This window comes from Dama dama, chromosome 28 (assembly GCF_033118175.1).
Source record: "Dama dama isolate Ldn47 chromosome 28, ASM3311817v1, whole genome shotgun sequence".
Taxonomy (NCBI): domain Eukaryota; kingdom Metazoa; phylum Chordata; class Mammalia; order Artiodactyla; family Cervidae; genus Dama; species Dama dama.
The window spans coordinates 15,904,781-15,916,938 of record NC_083708.1 but is presented as its reverse complement, the minus strand read 5'-3'; the positions used below and the strand labels follow the sequence as shown (position 1 = coordinate 15,916,938).

Here is a 12,158-nt window from a genome sequence, read left to right as displayed (position 1 = left end):
AATGTAAGAAAAAGATTATTGTTGTTCAGTCGCTCAGTCGTGTCCAACTCTTTGAGACCCCGTGAACTGCAGCACGCCAGGCTTCCAGGCTTCCCTGTCCTTCACCATCTCCCAGAGCTTGCTCAAACTCATGTCCATTGAGTCAGCGATGCCGTCCAACCATCCGGGGGCCAAGACAGCATCCTCTGTTATCCCCTTCTCAAATGGTTTAACAGGGTTAGTCCTATGTGGATATGGAGAAGGTACCTGTCTACCCAGGGTGATTTGAGGGCTAGCTAAACATCTAGCTGGGGAAATCACTGCTTTCTTTTTGTCAGCATCTGAAAAGCCTTAACCAGGATGACCAGGAACTTCAACAAAATCAGTCTCACCTCAGTTTCACATCCCGTTTATTTCAACCTGACCTCAGCCCCACTCAACCAACCCCACTCACCGTTTTCCAAGGAAATACACTTTACAGTTAATCACAGCTTATAGAAATACCCAACTCTTCTCACTTGCAAGGCCGGCTTATTTGAGGGAGAAAGGATTTTGCTGACTTTGCTTGTGTATTCATGTGAAAATCATTTACAATCCTTCGCATTTTCAACTTTTATGCTAAAATGCTCAAGTAAATTTAGCACCGCACAAAGAAGCTAAGTGTTGATCCCGTGGCTTCTCACAACATCTGAAACACTCCTGCAAACCCTGAAGGGCACTTGAGAGTTAAGGGCATCCCGTGGTCCTGAACTGCAGCAGAAACAGTGCCTCTGGGACTGGCAGACGGCTGGGAATGGGCCTTGGTCAAGAGGCTCCGTCGTGAAGCGCTTCCTTGGCTTAGATGAAGGCAGCATGAGCGATCTCCAAGCTACACCGTGACGAGCACCTCAGCTGTGTTGCCCTGCTTTCTCAGGACACAGAAAGCCAGTCTTCTCTTGAATGCTCCTTCCCCTCGAAACATCCTCGAAGGGAGTGGGGAGCAAGCACCCATTTATGTTCAGGGGACAGTGAAAGACCCTGCCCTCCTGGACTCCTTTGTCTTTGCTCCCTGAAAAAGGCGAAAGTGTTAGTCGCTCAGTCGTGTCTGACTCTTTTCGACCCCATGGATAGTAGCCTGCCAGGCTCCTCTGTCCATTGTCCTAGGATCCATCCTTGTCCTAGGATACCCTAGGCAAGAATACTGGAGTGGGTTGCCGTTTCCTTCTCCAGGGGATCTTCCCCACCTAGGGATCAACCTCGGGTCTCCCGCACTGCAGGCAGATTCTTTACTGTCTGAGCCACCTGCCAGACCTGAAGACCTCAGGACCCCAGCTGGTCATAGGGCATCCCCCTCCCAGGACACAAAAGACACCACTCCATTTCTCGTTTCTTGTTTTTTTAATCAGTAATTAACATTTTTATAGATCTTTTCTGATTCTTTCAAGTATATGAATACATAATTATTTGTAAAAATCGGATCAGCAAAATATATTTTCAAACCATCATTTTTAATGTTTGCCCAGAAGTCAAATGAACTCTTTTTTTTTAAACTTGGTAGACAGTTTTATTAATTTAGCTTTTTTTTTACTGAAGTGGAGTTGATTTGCAACTTTGTGTTAATTTCTGCTGTACAGTAAAGTGATTCAGTTATACATATATACATACTTTTACAAATTCTTTTTCATTATGATTTATAACATATTATTGAGTATAGTTCCCTGAACTATCCAGCAGGGATTCTGTTGTTCACCCCTCTCTTTTCTACTTCTCCCTTCAATTTCAGTTCTGTTTCTGCCCTCTTACCAAGCTGCATATGTCCTCAGCAAAATTTCCCAGCATCTCACCTATAGATTCTGTCCTTTCTCTCTTTTTTTTTTCTCAGTTCAGTGAGATGGAAGAGCTCAGTACAGATGTATCCATTTGAGTATACAAGAGAATAGAAGATAGCAACTGTTGTTTCTTGTAATGGTTTTCCCTGGTCCTAATCCTTTCCTCCTGATGTAGCAAATGCAGTGGCCAAAGCTGGATTTTGCAATGTGCAAAAAAATAATGCAACTGCTCCGATTCTTTGAGAGAAGGAAGCACTGACTTTCACCCTCAGCGGGGAAAAAGTACAGTTGAACAAGGCTAGTGCTGGAGGCAAGGAAGGCTGTGATGGCTTCCAAGCTCCCAAAGCTTCAGAGAGGACAATGGTGTGGCATCCACCAGCTGCATCACTGATAATCACCGTGCATGCTGACTCTCAAGGGCTTCCCATGTGCTCAGTGGGTAAAGACTATGCCTGCAATACAGGAAACACAGGTTAGCTCTCCATGTCAGGAAGATCCCCTAGAGTAGGAAATGGCAACCCACTCCAGTATTCTTGCTTGGAAAATTTCATTGACAGAGGATCCTGGTGGGCTACAATCCACGGAGTCACAGAGTCACATACAACTGAGCGAATGAGCACAGGCTTATTCCCTTCACATTTCCCTAAAGAAAATCACTGAAATTGTCCTCAATCCCTATGGTCCTTTTTTGTATCATTTACTCCAACACACTTGCACTGGGGTTGTCATGGTGGAAGTTCAGTGGGAACTACACATAAGAAGAAGGATAGGTAAAGCAGAAGGTAGGAGCTCTTGTGATCTCTACTTGACCATGCAGAAGACAGTGTGCTTAAAATCCATTCCATTTTCTGGAACAGCATTGAACAAGGTGTTCAGTACATCTGCGTAATTCTTGAGGCATGTTCAGGTATGTTAAGCATGAGGTACATTTAGTTGCCCTTGCTCTTTGAAGAAAAACAATTTCAAGTGGGTAATTGAGCATTTCCTCTAATGGAGGGGGCAGACTGGGATATAACAGATCACAAGCAAGCTGAGCGTTTGCAGAAAGGCCACAACTGCTTACTCTTTTTTGTTAAGGTCTGTCTGGAAAGCATATGTGAAATTAAATTATTATTTTTTAAGACTTCCAGTCACTGATTTGGTCCTAGAGTGTTATCTACTTTCTCTCTGTGGAGTCCTGTTCTTCAAATGGAGATTTTTATTCTGTAGGATTCCAGTAACTTTTGTCTCCACTCCTGTTAATTCGTTCATTAGGCATTGAAATGCTTTCCCTTAGGAAAACATAATGGGTTCACTAAGTGCTTTTACCAGCCCAGCTGCTGTTACTCTCATAACGAAGCCACAAACACCGCATTCTCCTCTTCTTACAGTCTATTACTGTCACTATATGTGTACGGTAATCCTAGATTACAAACCTGCAAGGTTAGATGGAGAGAAAATATTTCTCTAGAAAAAAGTGTCTCGTCTGAACAGGCTAGTAAGGATCCACGTGAATACATAACCTAGAAAGAGGTAGATTCATGGGCAAGGCTGAGCCCTAAAATGGAAAAATTGTAAGCAATCTATGCGTGTGTGTGTGTGTGTGTGTGTTTACTAATTTGTGTCTGACTCTTTGTGACCCCATGGACTCCACCCTGCCAGGATCTTATGTCCATGGGACTCCAGGCAAGAATATTGGAGTGGGTTGCCATGCCTTCCTCCAAGGGATCTTCCCAACTGGGGATCAAACCCACGTCTCCAGCATCTCCTGCATTGACAGGTAGATTCTTTACCACTGAGCCACCTGGGAATCCCAAGCAATCCATGACTAGAGGCCAACTTTGGTACATTAACGAAAAAAATAAACTCTTCAGTGATGTGATATGGAAAAGGTTTCCAGGATGCCAGTCAAAATCAAGGAACCAACCTAGAGCCTAACAGACTGAAGGGCTAGCCTTCACAAGAACTAGTGGGCATGTTCAGGCAGTGCCCAGACAATTTAATTTTGAAACAATAAATGAAGGGTCAAAAGCCCAGTATTTCAGAGCAGCCTCTCCACCCCAGCTAGATTTGACTTTTTCCTAGGGTAATGTAATGTTGGAATTCAGCATTTGAATCCAATAGTTGTTTCATTAATTTCCTTTTCTGCACATTTAGACATTTCCAAATTTGTTATTGCTACCCTGGGTGGCACAATCTGGGTCAGTCCCAGGATTGAGTGTCTCAGGTCAGTTCAGTCGCTCAGTTGTGTCTGACTCTTTGTGACCCCATGGACTGCAGCACGCCAGGCCTCCCTGTCCATCACCAACTCCCAGAGTCCACCCAAACTCATGTCCATTGAGTCAGTGATGCCATCTAGCCATCCCATCCTCTGTCGTCCCCTTCTCCTCCTGCCCTCAATCTTTTCCAGCATCAGGGTCTTTTCAAATGAGTCAGCTCTTCGCATCAGGTGGCCAAAGTATTGGAGTTTCAGCTTCAATATCAGTCCTTCCAATGAACACCCAGGACTTATATCCTTCAGGATGGACTGGTTGGATCTCCTTGCAGTCCAAGGGACTCTCAAGAGTCTTCTCCAACACCACAGTTCAAAAGCATCAATTCTTCAGCACTCAGCTTTCTTTATAGTCCAACTCTCACATCCATACATGACTATTGGAAAAACCATAGCTTTAACTACACGGACTTTTGTTGGCAAAGTAATGTCTCTGCTTTTTAATATACTGTCTAGGTTGGTCATAACTTTCCTTCCAAGGAGTAAGCATCTTTTAATTTCATGGCTGCAATTACTATCTGCAGTGATTTTGGAGCCCAAGAAACTAAAGTTAGCCACTGTTTCCACTGTTTCCCCATCTATTTGCCATGAAGCGATAGGACCAGATGCCATGATCTTAATTTTTTGAATGTTGAGTTTTAAGCTAACTTTTTCACTCTCCTCTTTCACTTTCATCAAGAAGCTCTTTAGTTCTTCTTCACTTTCTGCCATAAGGGTGGTGTCATCTGCATATCTGAGGTTATTGATATTTCTCCCGGCAATCTTGATTCCAGCTTGTGCTTCTTCCAGCCCAGCGTTTCTCATGATGTACTCCGCATATAAGTTAAATAAGCAGGGTGACAATATACAGCCTTGACGTACTCTTTTTCCTATTGGGAACCAGTCTGTTGTTCCATGTCCAGTTCTAACTGTTGCTTCCTGACCTGCATGTAGATTTCTCAAGAGGCAGGTCAGGTGGTTTGGTATTCCCATCTCTTTCAGAGTTTTCCACAGTTTTTGTGATCCACACAGTCAAAGACTTTGGCATAGTCAATAAAGCAGAAATAGATGTTTTTCTGGAACTCTCTTGCTTTTTCAATGGTCCAGCAGATGTTGGCAATTTGATCTCTGGTTCCTCTGCCTTTTCTAAAACTAGCTTGACTATCTGGAAGTTCATGGTTCACATATTGCTGAAGCCTGGCTTGGAGAATTTTGAGGATTACTTTGCTAGCGTGTGAGATAAATGAAGTTGTGCAATAGTTTGAGCATTCTTTGGCATTGCCTTTCTTAGGGATTGGAATGAAAACTGACCTTTTCCAGTCCTGTGGCCACTGCTGAGTTTTCCAAATTTGCTGGCATATTGAGTGCAGCACTTTCACAGCATCATCTTTTAGGATTTGAAATAGCCCAAATGGAATTCCATCACCTCCACTAGCTTTGTTTGTAGTGATGCTTCCTAAGGCCCACTTGACTTCACATTCCAGGATGTCTGGCTCTAAAGAAACATAATTTAATCCTCAACTTAAAACTTCGGTGTCATGTCGACCACCTTCTTCAGTCTGCTGAAAGATGTCTCCTGTGAATTCATGGTCCTCCTTCCCACCACCTAAATATTTCCCATCTGCCAGGCGTTTCAGGAGTACCTCCCAGCTCAGTGGGAGTCTATTTCAGCATATTAAGTCTCAGCCCTTCCTCAAATGGTCTGCTTTTCTGCAAAATCACAACCCTCACCGTCACCTCCATCAACAAATATCAGTACTCAACAGGTACAATCCCAAAGTCAAAGAACTAATTATTTCATTATCCAATGGTCAGCTTTCATTATATTATGTGTTGGATAGCGACACCTTCTGGTAAAGTAACGCAAGAACATGTTGAATACACGGGGCTCCATCGAGGCTTCTTCCCTAATAGCTCAGCTGGTAAAGAATCCGTCAGCAATGCAGGAATCCCCAGTTGGATCCCTGGGTCCGGAAGATCCCCTGGAGAAAGGATAGACTACCCACTCCAGTATTCTTGGGCTTCCCTGCTAGCTCAGACAGTAAAGAATCCACCTGCAATGCGGGAGACCTGGGTTCCAGCCCTGGGTTGGGAAGATCCCCTGTTGAAGGGAATGGCAGCCCACTCCAGTATTCTTGCCTGGAGAATCCCATGGACAGAGGAGCCTGGCGGGCTACAGAGCATGGGGTCACAAAGAGTCAGACACAACTGAGCAATTTTTGCCTTTACTTTTTCACTTATGAGCACATTGCAAACAAAATTTTTTTTAATAAAAAAGTAAAAAAGAAGGAAGGGAAAAAAGAGGATGGAAAAAGTGGGGAAATGTCGATAGCTTTGCACGTGACGTCACGAGAATCCTCTGTCACTCATGTACAACCTTGCTTTTGTCAGGAAAAGATGTAAAAACAGATTTTTCAAAGAGTTTTGCTGAAAGTGCAAATAGAGAAATGGAGGGAAAGTGATATCAAGAAAGAATCTTTTAAGTAGAAGGAGAAGATAATAGAATATCTACAGGTTAAAAGGAATGATCCAGTAGAAAGAGAAAAAAATGATCCAGTAGGTGAACAAGGTGCATTTCTGGATGAATGTCCTTGAGAGATGAAAAGGCTGGGATCCAGAGCATAAGTAAAGGAGCTGGCCTTAGACAGGAGCACAGACCAGTCATCAGACACAGAAGGGAAAGTGTGAGTATTTGAGGGCAGGCGCAGCCAGTGAGCTGATGCAGTGCTAGAAATCCAAAGAGTTTTCTTCTGGCTCCTCCTGTTCTCAAAAAAAAAAAAAAAAAATGTGAAGCAAGGTCATCAGCTGAGACTGAGAATTGGCAAGAAGTGCGGGAAATCTGAGAAAAGTTGTGCATAGTTCTCCAAGAGAGAGAGAAACTCAATGGGCCAGAGAAATGTAATGTGGTATTATTTAAGGATCATAAATTTAAAGTGAGTCTTAATGGTTGTTTTTCTCCAGCCAAGTTCAGCTGCAAGGGTGCAAGTGAGGAGAAGGCAAAGAGCAGGGTTTAACCCTGGTTATGGTTTTGCCTATCAAGTACAATTGGGGGGGGGGGGGGGCGGGGGTAGGTAAAAGAGTGGAGGGCTAGTCCTCCTAAAGAGCCAGGCAATATTAATTTCCTTTCCTATAACAGCCGTATTTTTAATGACTCAGTTTCCTGTTTGTTTACTCTTGGATAAATTGAAAGATTCTGGGGATGATGATTTTACTAAATTATAATTTGTGTATAAGCCATCTCCTTTCTGTTCTTTTGGTTTTCTTTCCTTTTAAAAAAAAAAAAGGGATTTTTTTTATTTGTCTTTTCACTTAGGATATTATCTTTAATAAGATGACTGTATCCAAAACCTCTGATATTCGACACTGTGGAAAGGAGTAGATGTTTCAAAGAAAGATTGCGATAGTGTAGGTTGACAGGACATATGAAGCTATTTTTCATAGTCTAATGGTTTATAAAACAAATAACTCATGCCCATATGTAAAAGACTCACTATTTCTATAGGATTTTTTCACTAGTTCTTTTAATGGCTATGTATTGCATATCTGCTGTGTACAAAACACTGTACTAGGCAAGCACTGAGGGGACTTGGGGAGAGGATAGGATTATAATACACGGGAATTGGCAGTCTAAAAGTTCTAGGTATTTGCAAATCCAAAGGTATTTGCAATCTAAAGTCATTTATTTAGAGCAAATTATTGTGCAAGGCAGGACAAAGCAAGCACTACACACAAGTTCCATGACAGTTGTTCACCTAATTTACCTTTACCTACCACAGTGGGCCTGAAACGCAATAGAAACCTAGTGAATACAGTAAATCAGTAAAAACGTAACAAAGATAAAGTAAATAAAATAAAGTAAATCAGTAATAAAGATCTGAGCCAGGCTAGACGGGCTGGAGGAACCAACACATGAATTCTGAGACCTGAGAAAAGTTAGGAGAGAAGGAGAGCCAGACCTTGAAGGAAAAATAGGAGGCCAACAAAAAAGGGGGGAAGAAAAGAGCCCTTCTCTACGAAGACGCAAGCCTGAGATGTACAAGCCGCATGGAAGCGCAGGGATGCATGGGGCATGCGCAGTCTAGTCGGAGGCCCGCGAGGCAGTACCGTGGAAGGGCGCCAGCAAGGCAGAGCGATAACAGTGAAATCCGTGGTCTATCGGATGAGTTTTTATTGAGCACTTACCACTGTGCCCAACACTGTAGCTCATTTAATATCACAGAAACCCTGTAAGACAGCCACCAAGTCTCCATTTTACGGTGAGAAAATTCAGACAGAGGTCAATTGCATACCTCTAATGCAGCTGGTCAGTCACAGAGCCAGGGCCGCGGGCACCGCAGCTACTGTTAATTAAAACATTTTGAATAGTCGAGTGACATGTGGTTTGCATTGCTGCTACATGTTTCTTTCACAAATAATGGACATAGTCAAGTTAAATTTTAAAGTTAAGCGCCATGAATATGAGCTGTTACTCCTCCCTGGCGGCTCAATCTGCCTGCCTTGCAGGAGACACAGGTTTGATCCCTGGGTTGGGAAGATCCCCTGGAGAAGGGAATGGCAGCCCACTTCAGTATTCTTGCCTGGAAAATCCCATGGACAGAGGAGCCTGGCAGGCTACGGTCCACAGTCACAAGAGTCCCACACACTTAGCTATTAAATCGCCACCACCACCTCTGTACTTAGAAGTTCTGAATAGGCAAGTATTAATTTCCACTACCCTTCATTCAATGAAGAGCTTCCCTTGTGGCTCAGCTGGTAAAGAATCCGCCTGCAGTGCGGGAGACCTGGGTTCGATCCCTGGGTTGGGAAGATACCCTGGAGAAGGGAAAGGCTACCCACTCCAGTATTCTGGCCTGGAGAATTCCATCGACTGTATAGTTCATGGGGTCACAAAGAGTCAGACACGACTGAGTGACTTTCACTTTCATTCAATGATATGACTATTTCCCAAAACTGCTGGCTTATGGATTGTTTTCTTTATGATTAATCTACAATATAATATAGCTCAGTTGCATTTATTGTTGTCCAAATGCATATTTAGCTAAATTTTTCTAATACTCTGAAAAACATAGAGCTTTTTGTTTGTTTGTTTGTTTTAATGAAATCACTTTGCCTTTCTCTTTGTAACTTTGAACTTCATCCAGAGACAGCCAATTCATCATCAAACAGGTTATACTTATGTTTTGTCACTATCTTAGAGAATTATTTTCTGCCTCAAAAGATTTTCTAATCTATTAAATGCACTCCCTTTTTATAACAAGTCTTTCAACTCTCAATTCATTCTCATTAAATTTTTACCCCATACCTTCCAAATTCTTATATAAACTAAAACTATCAACTCATAAAAATGTATCCAGAGAACCAGAGTTCAGTTCAACATTACAATTTATGCAACACTGGAGGACAGCATCTAATGTGATCTAATTATTTACCCAAGAGTGCTTTCATTAGCTCCAATAAATATCAGCTCTTTTTACCTCCTCTAAGTCTGTAACATTCCATGTTTCAGTTCTTTACATATATTTTGCTTTTATTTGAAATCCTTGGGAAAGACACAGACTTCATCAATGTAGCCTGTCTTGTAAATATTCTTGAACCCAGGTAACCTTAAGCCTCTTTTCTCAAAAGTCTTGCCCACATTTTCTCTAGAGGTGACATGGGATGGGGCACCCTGCTCAAATGAGAGTGTTACCATAGTGGGTCCCCCGTGGTTGGCTTCGTGTGATCCGCAGAAACACAGAAGGCTGAGGAATCTGATACCTAGGTGATGCAAGAAACCAAAGAAAGGTAGAGGATGTTTATCGTAAAGTAAAAAATTGCCTAATATAAAGAAAATACAAGGAACTGCTTGTGGAAGCATCTGTAATTTGGTCTTTGCTAGAGCAGAGGGCAGAAGTAGAACTAATGTGTGCAAGCTACCGGAAAATAATTTTCAGCTCAAAGGAAAGAATTATCTAAGTAGACATTCAAAAGTGGAACTAGGTGTTTCCTTGAGGAGGGAGGCAGCCGTTTGCAGAGTACCTGCATTAGGTCTCCTCCCACAAGATCTGAAAAACTGGGTGATGGTATAATTTATTTTCCAAGTAGGGACACATTTGAGAATGAAAGGACAGCAGCAAGAAAGCAGGAGACCCAAAGCCCACCAAGTCCCACACCCTCCTAGTTCACCTCATTGTTGACCACTAGCGACATGGATTTATGGCCACGTGGAGGTTTGTGAAAGATCAGCCCTGGTAGGGAAGGGGAATAGGTCAGATATCATGAGAATGCTGGAAAACAGGGAAATCTGTGATCTCATCTCTCCTTCTGTTCCCACCCTGATAAGATGAAGTCCAAAGTCATAGATCTAGCAGGATCTCTGTGAGCAAGCCTGGATACGAGAAAAGTATTTAAATCCAAAGGGATCTGATTAGGAAAAACTCCAGAATGGGGGCATTGTTCCCAGAGCCAGGGAGGAAATACTGTTCCCAAGCCAAGCCATTCAGAGGGTTCTACCAGAGCATAACAAGCAAGTAAGAACAGACCAGCCCTAAAGGACCAAATACTTTGGAGGTGGCTCAGGCGAGAGCAAGACCAGCCTAAGAGCAGGGCCCCCACTGCAGGCAGGCGCTGTGCAAGGATGGGCAGTGCAAGAGTGTGGGCACACAAGCTCCCGAGTGGGGTCTGTGCTCACCACCCCAGCGAGGCTTAGAATTATCCGATGACGCACATTTTTTTCTCTTCCATTCTTAGTGGAGATTGAAATACGATTACCAAACTTCGTAAATGTTGAAAAGAGTTTATTAAAAGTTAACATTCCTAAACTAAAATTCCCATCTTACCAACTGCAGTGGCCACTCATGGCTGTGTATTCAGCTTCTAGAATCCCCCTCGGGCAGCTTTTGCCCTGATGTGGAATGGGCACCTTCCACTCTGCCGTGCAGCCCCCCTGACAGAGGGAATGCTGACCCTCACCTCCAGTTAGAATGAGCCACTCTGGAACATCCCAGTTCCCTGCCCGGGACCACTCAGCTCAAGCTAATAGTGCCAGCATATCCCCATTGGCAGCTGGTATTCATCCAAGCATGTGGCGTGGATCAGCCAGACTGTAGGGAAAGGCTATTTTTCAACATGAACAGGGTAAGCACATTCAATTTGGTGGAAGCTGGCCTACAGACAAAGTCCCACGTGAGGGGATGGAGCAGAGAAAATGAGAGGGTAGTAGAAAGGCAATCGGTTTCATTGCACCAGGCGGCTCTTAGCTTTTAGCTTTCTTTCACATGCAGTAATAACTTCCTTACAGTTTAAGCCAATGTGAAGAGGGTTCTCCTGACTCTTCAGCTGAAGGTCTCCTTAGAGATCCACGAAACAGTGGTTCCCAAACCTGTCTACATCTTGGAATCACCTGGAGACCTTCAGAAGCCGCTGATCCCCATATTCCAATCAGAGATTATGCTCTATTGCTCTGGTGCATGCCTGGGTGAGCAGACGAGTCTCTAAGAATGGGTCACTCCCCAAGACTGGCAGTGTCCTCTGAGCCTCCTCGATGTGACAAAGAATGTGTTCCTACCCAGACTCCATCAGTCCACCCACCCCACCCCCAGTGAAGGAGGGGTTTATATGCTTTGTGGCAAGATTTGAGTTGCTCTACAGCTACGTGCTTACATTTCTGCTTGATCCCCTCATCTGGACCATATTTCAGAAGCTAAAGGGTGGAGTGCCTTCTTTAGTAAAATGAGAGCATCAGTCTTTGTAAGCCACATGCTGGTGGTCTGCAGGGGCCAGAGTAAGTGGTCCCAGGTCATCAGTAATTCATCTCTTAAACAGTAGACTGGCTAAAAGGAAGGAGGTGGAATGGGAGAGGAAAAATGGAGATGTGACCACACTGTTAACATGCTCTGACAGCTCTGGACCCCAGTACCTAACTGGGTGGTAAACAGAGATATAAAATAGTATCTGTTTCATCTATATAGTGGGGTTTCCCCAATGGCTCAGCGGTAAAGAATCTGCCTAGAGTGCAGGAGGTACAGGAGACGTGGGTTCGATCCCTAGGTTGGGTAGATCCCCTGGAGACAGGCATGGCAACCCACTCCAGTATTCTTGCCTGGAGAAGCCCACGGACAGAGGAGCCCAGTGGGCTACAGTCCATAGGATCACGAAGAGTC

The 12,158-nt window shown here is 43.7% G+C and overlaps 1 protein-coding gene across 1 annotated transcript in view; it reads left to right on the top strand.

Annotated features, from left to right (window-relative positions):
- IMPG1 (interphotoreceptor matrix proteoglycan 1) overlaps nt 1–12,158 on the top strand; it is a 161,451-nt gene that overhangs the window by 39,095 nt on the left and 110,198 nt on the right. The window contains 1 exon segment of the mRNA XM_061131539.1: nt 11,335–11,473. Within this exon segment, the coding sequence (XP_060987522.1) occupies nt 11,335–11,473 (139 nt within the window).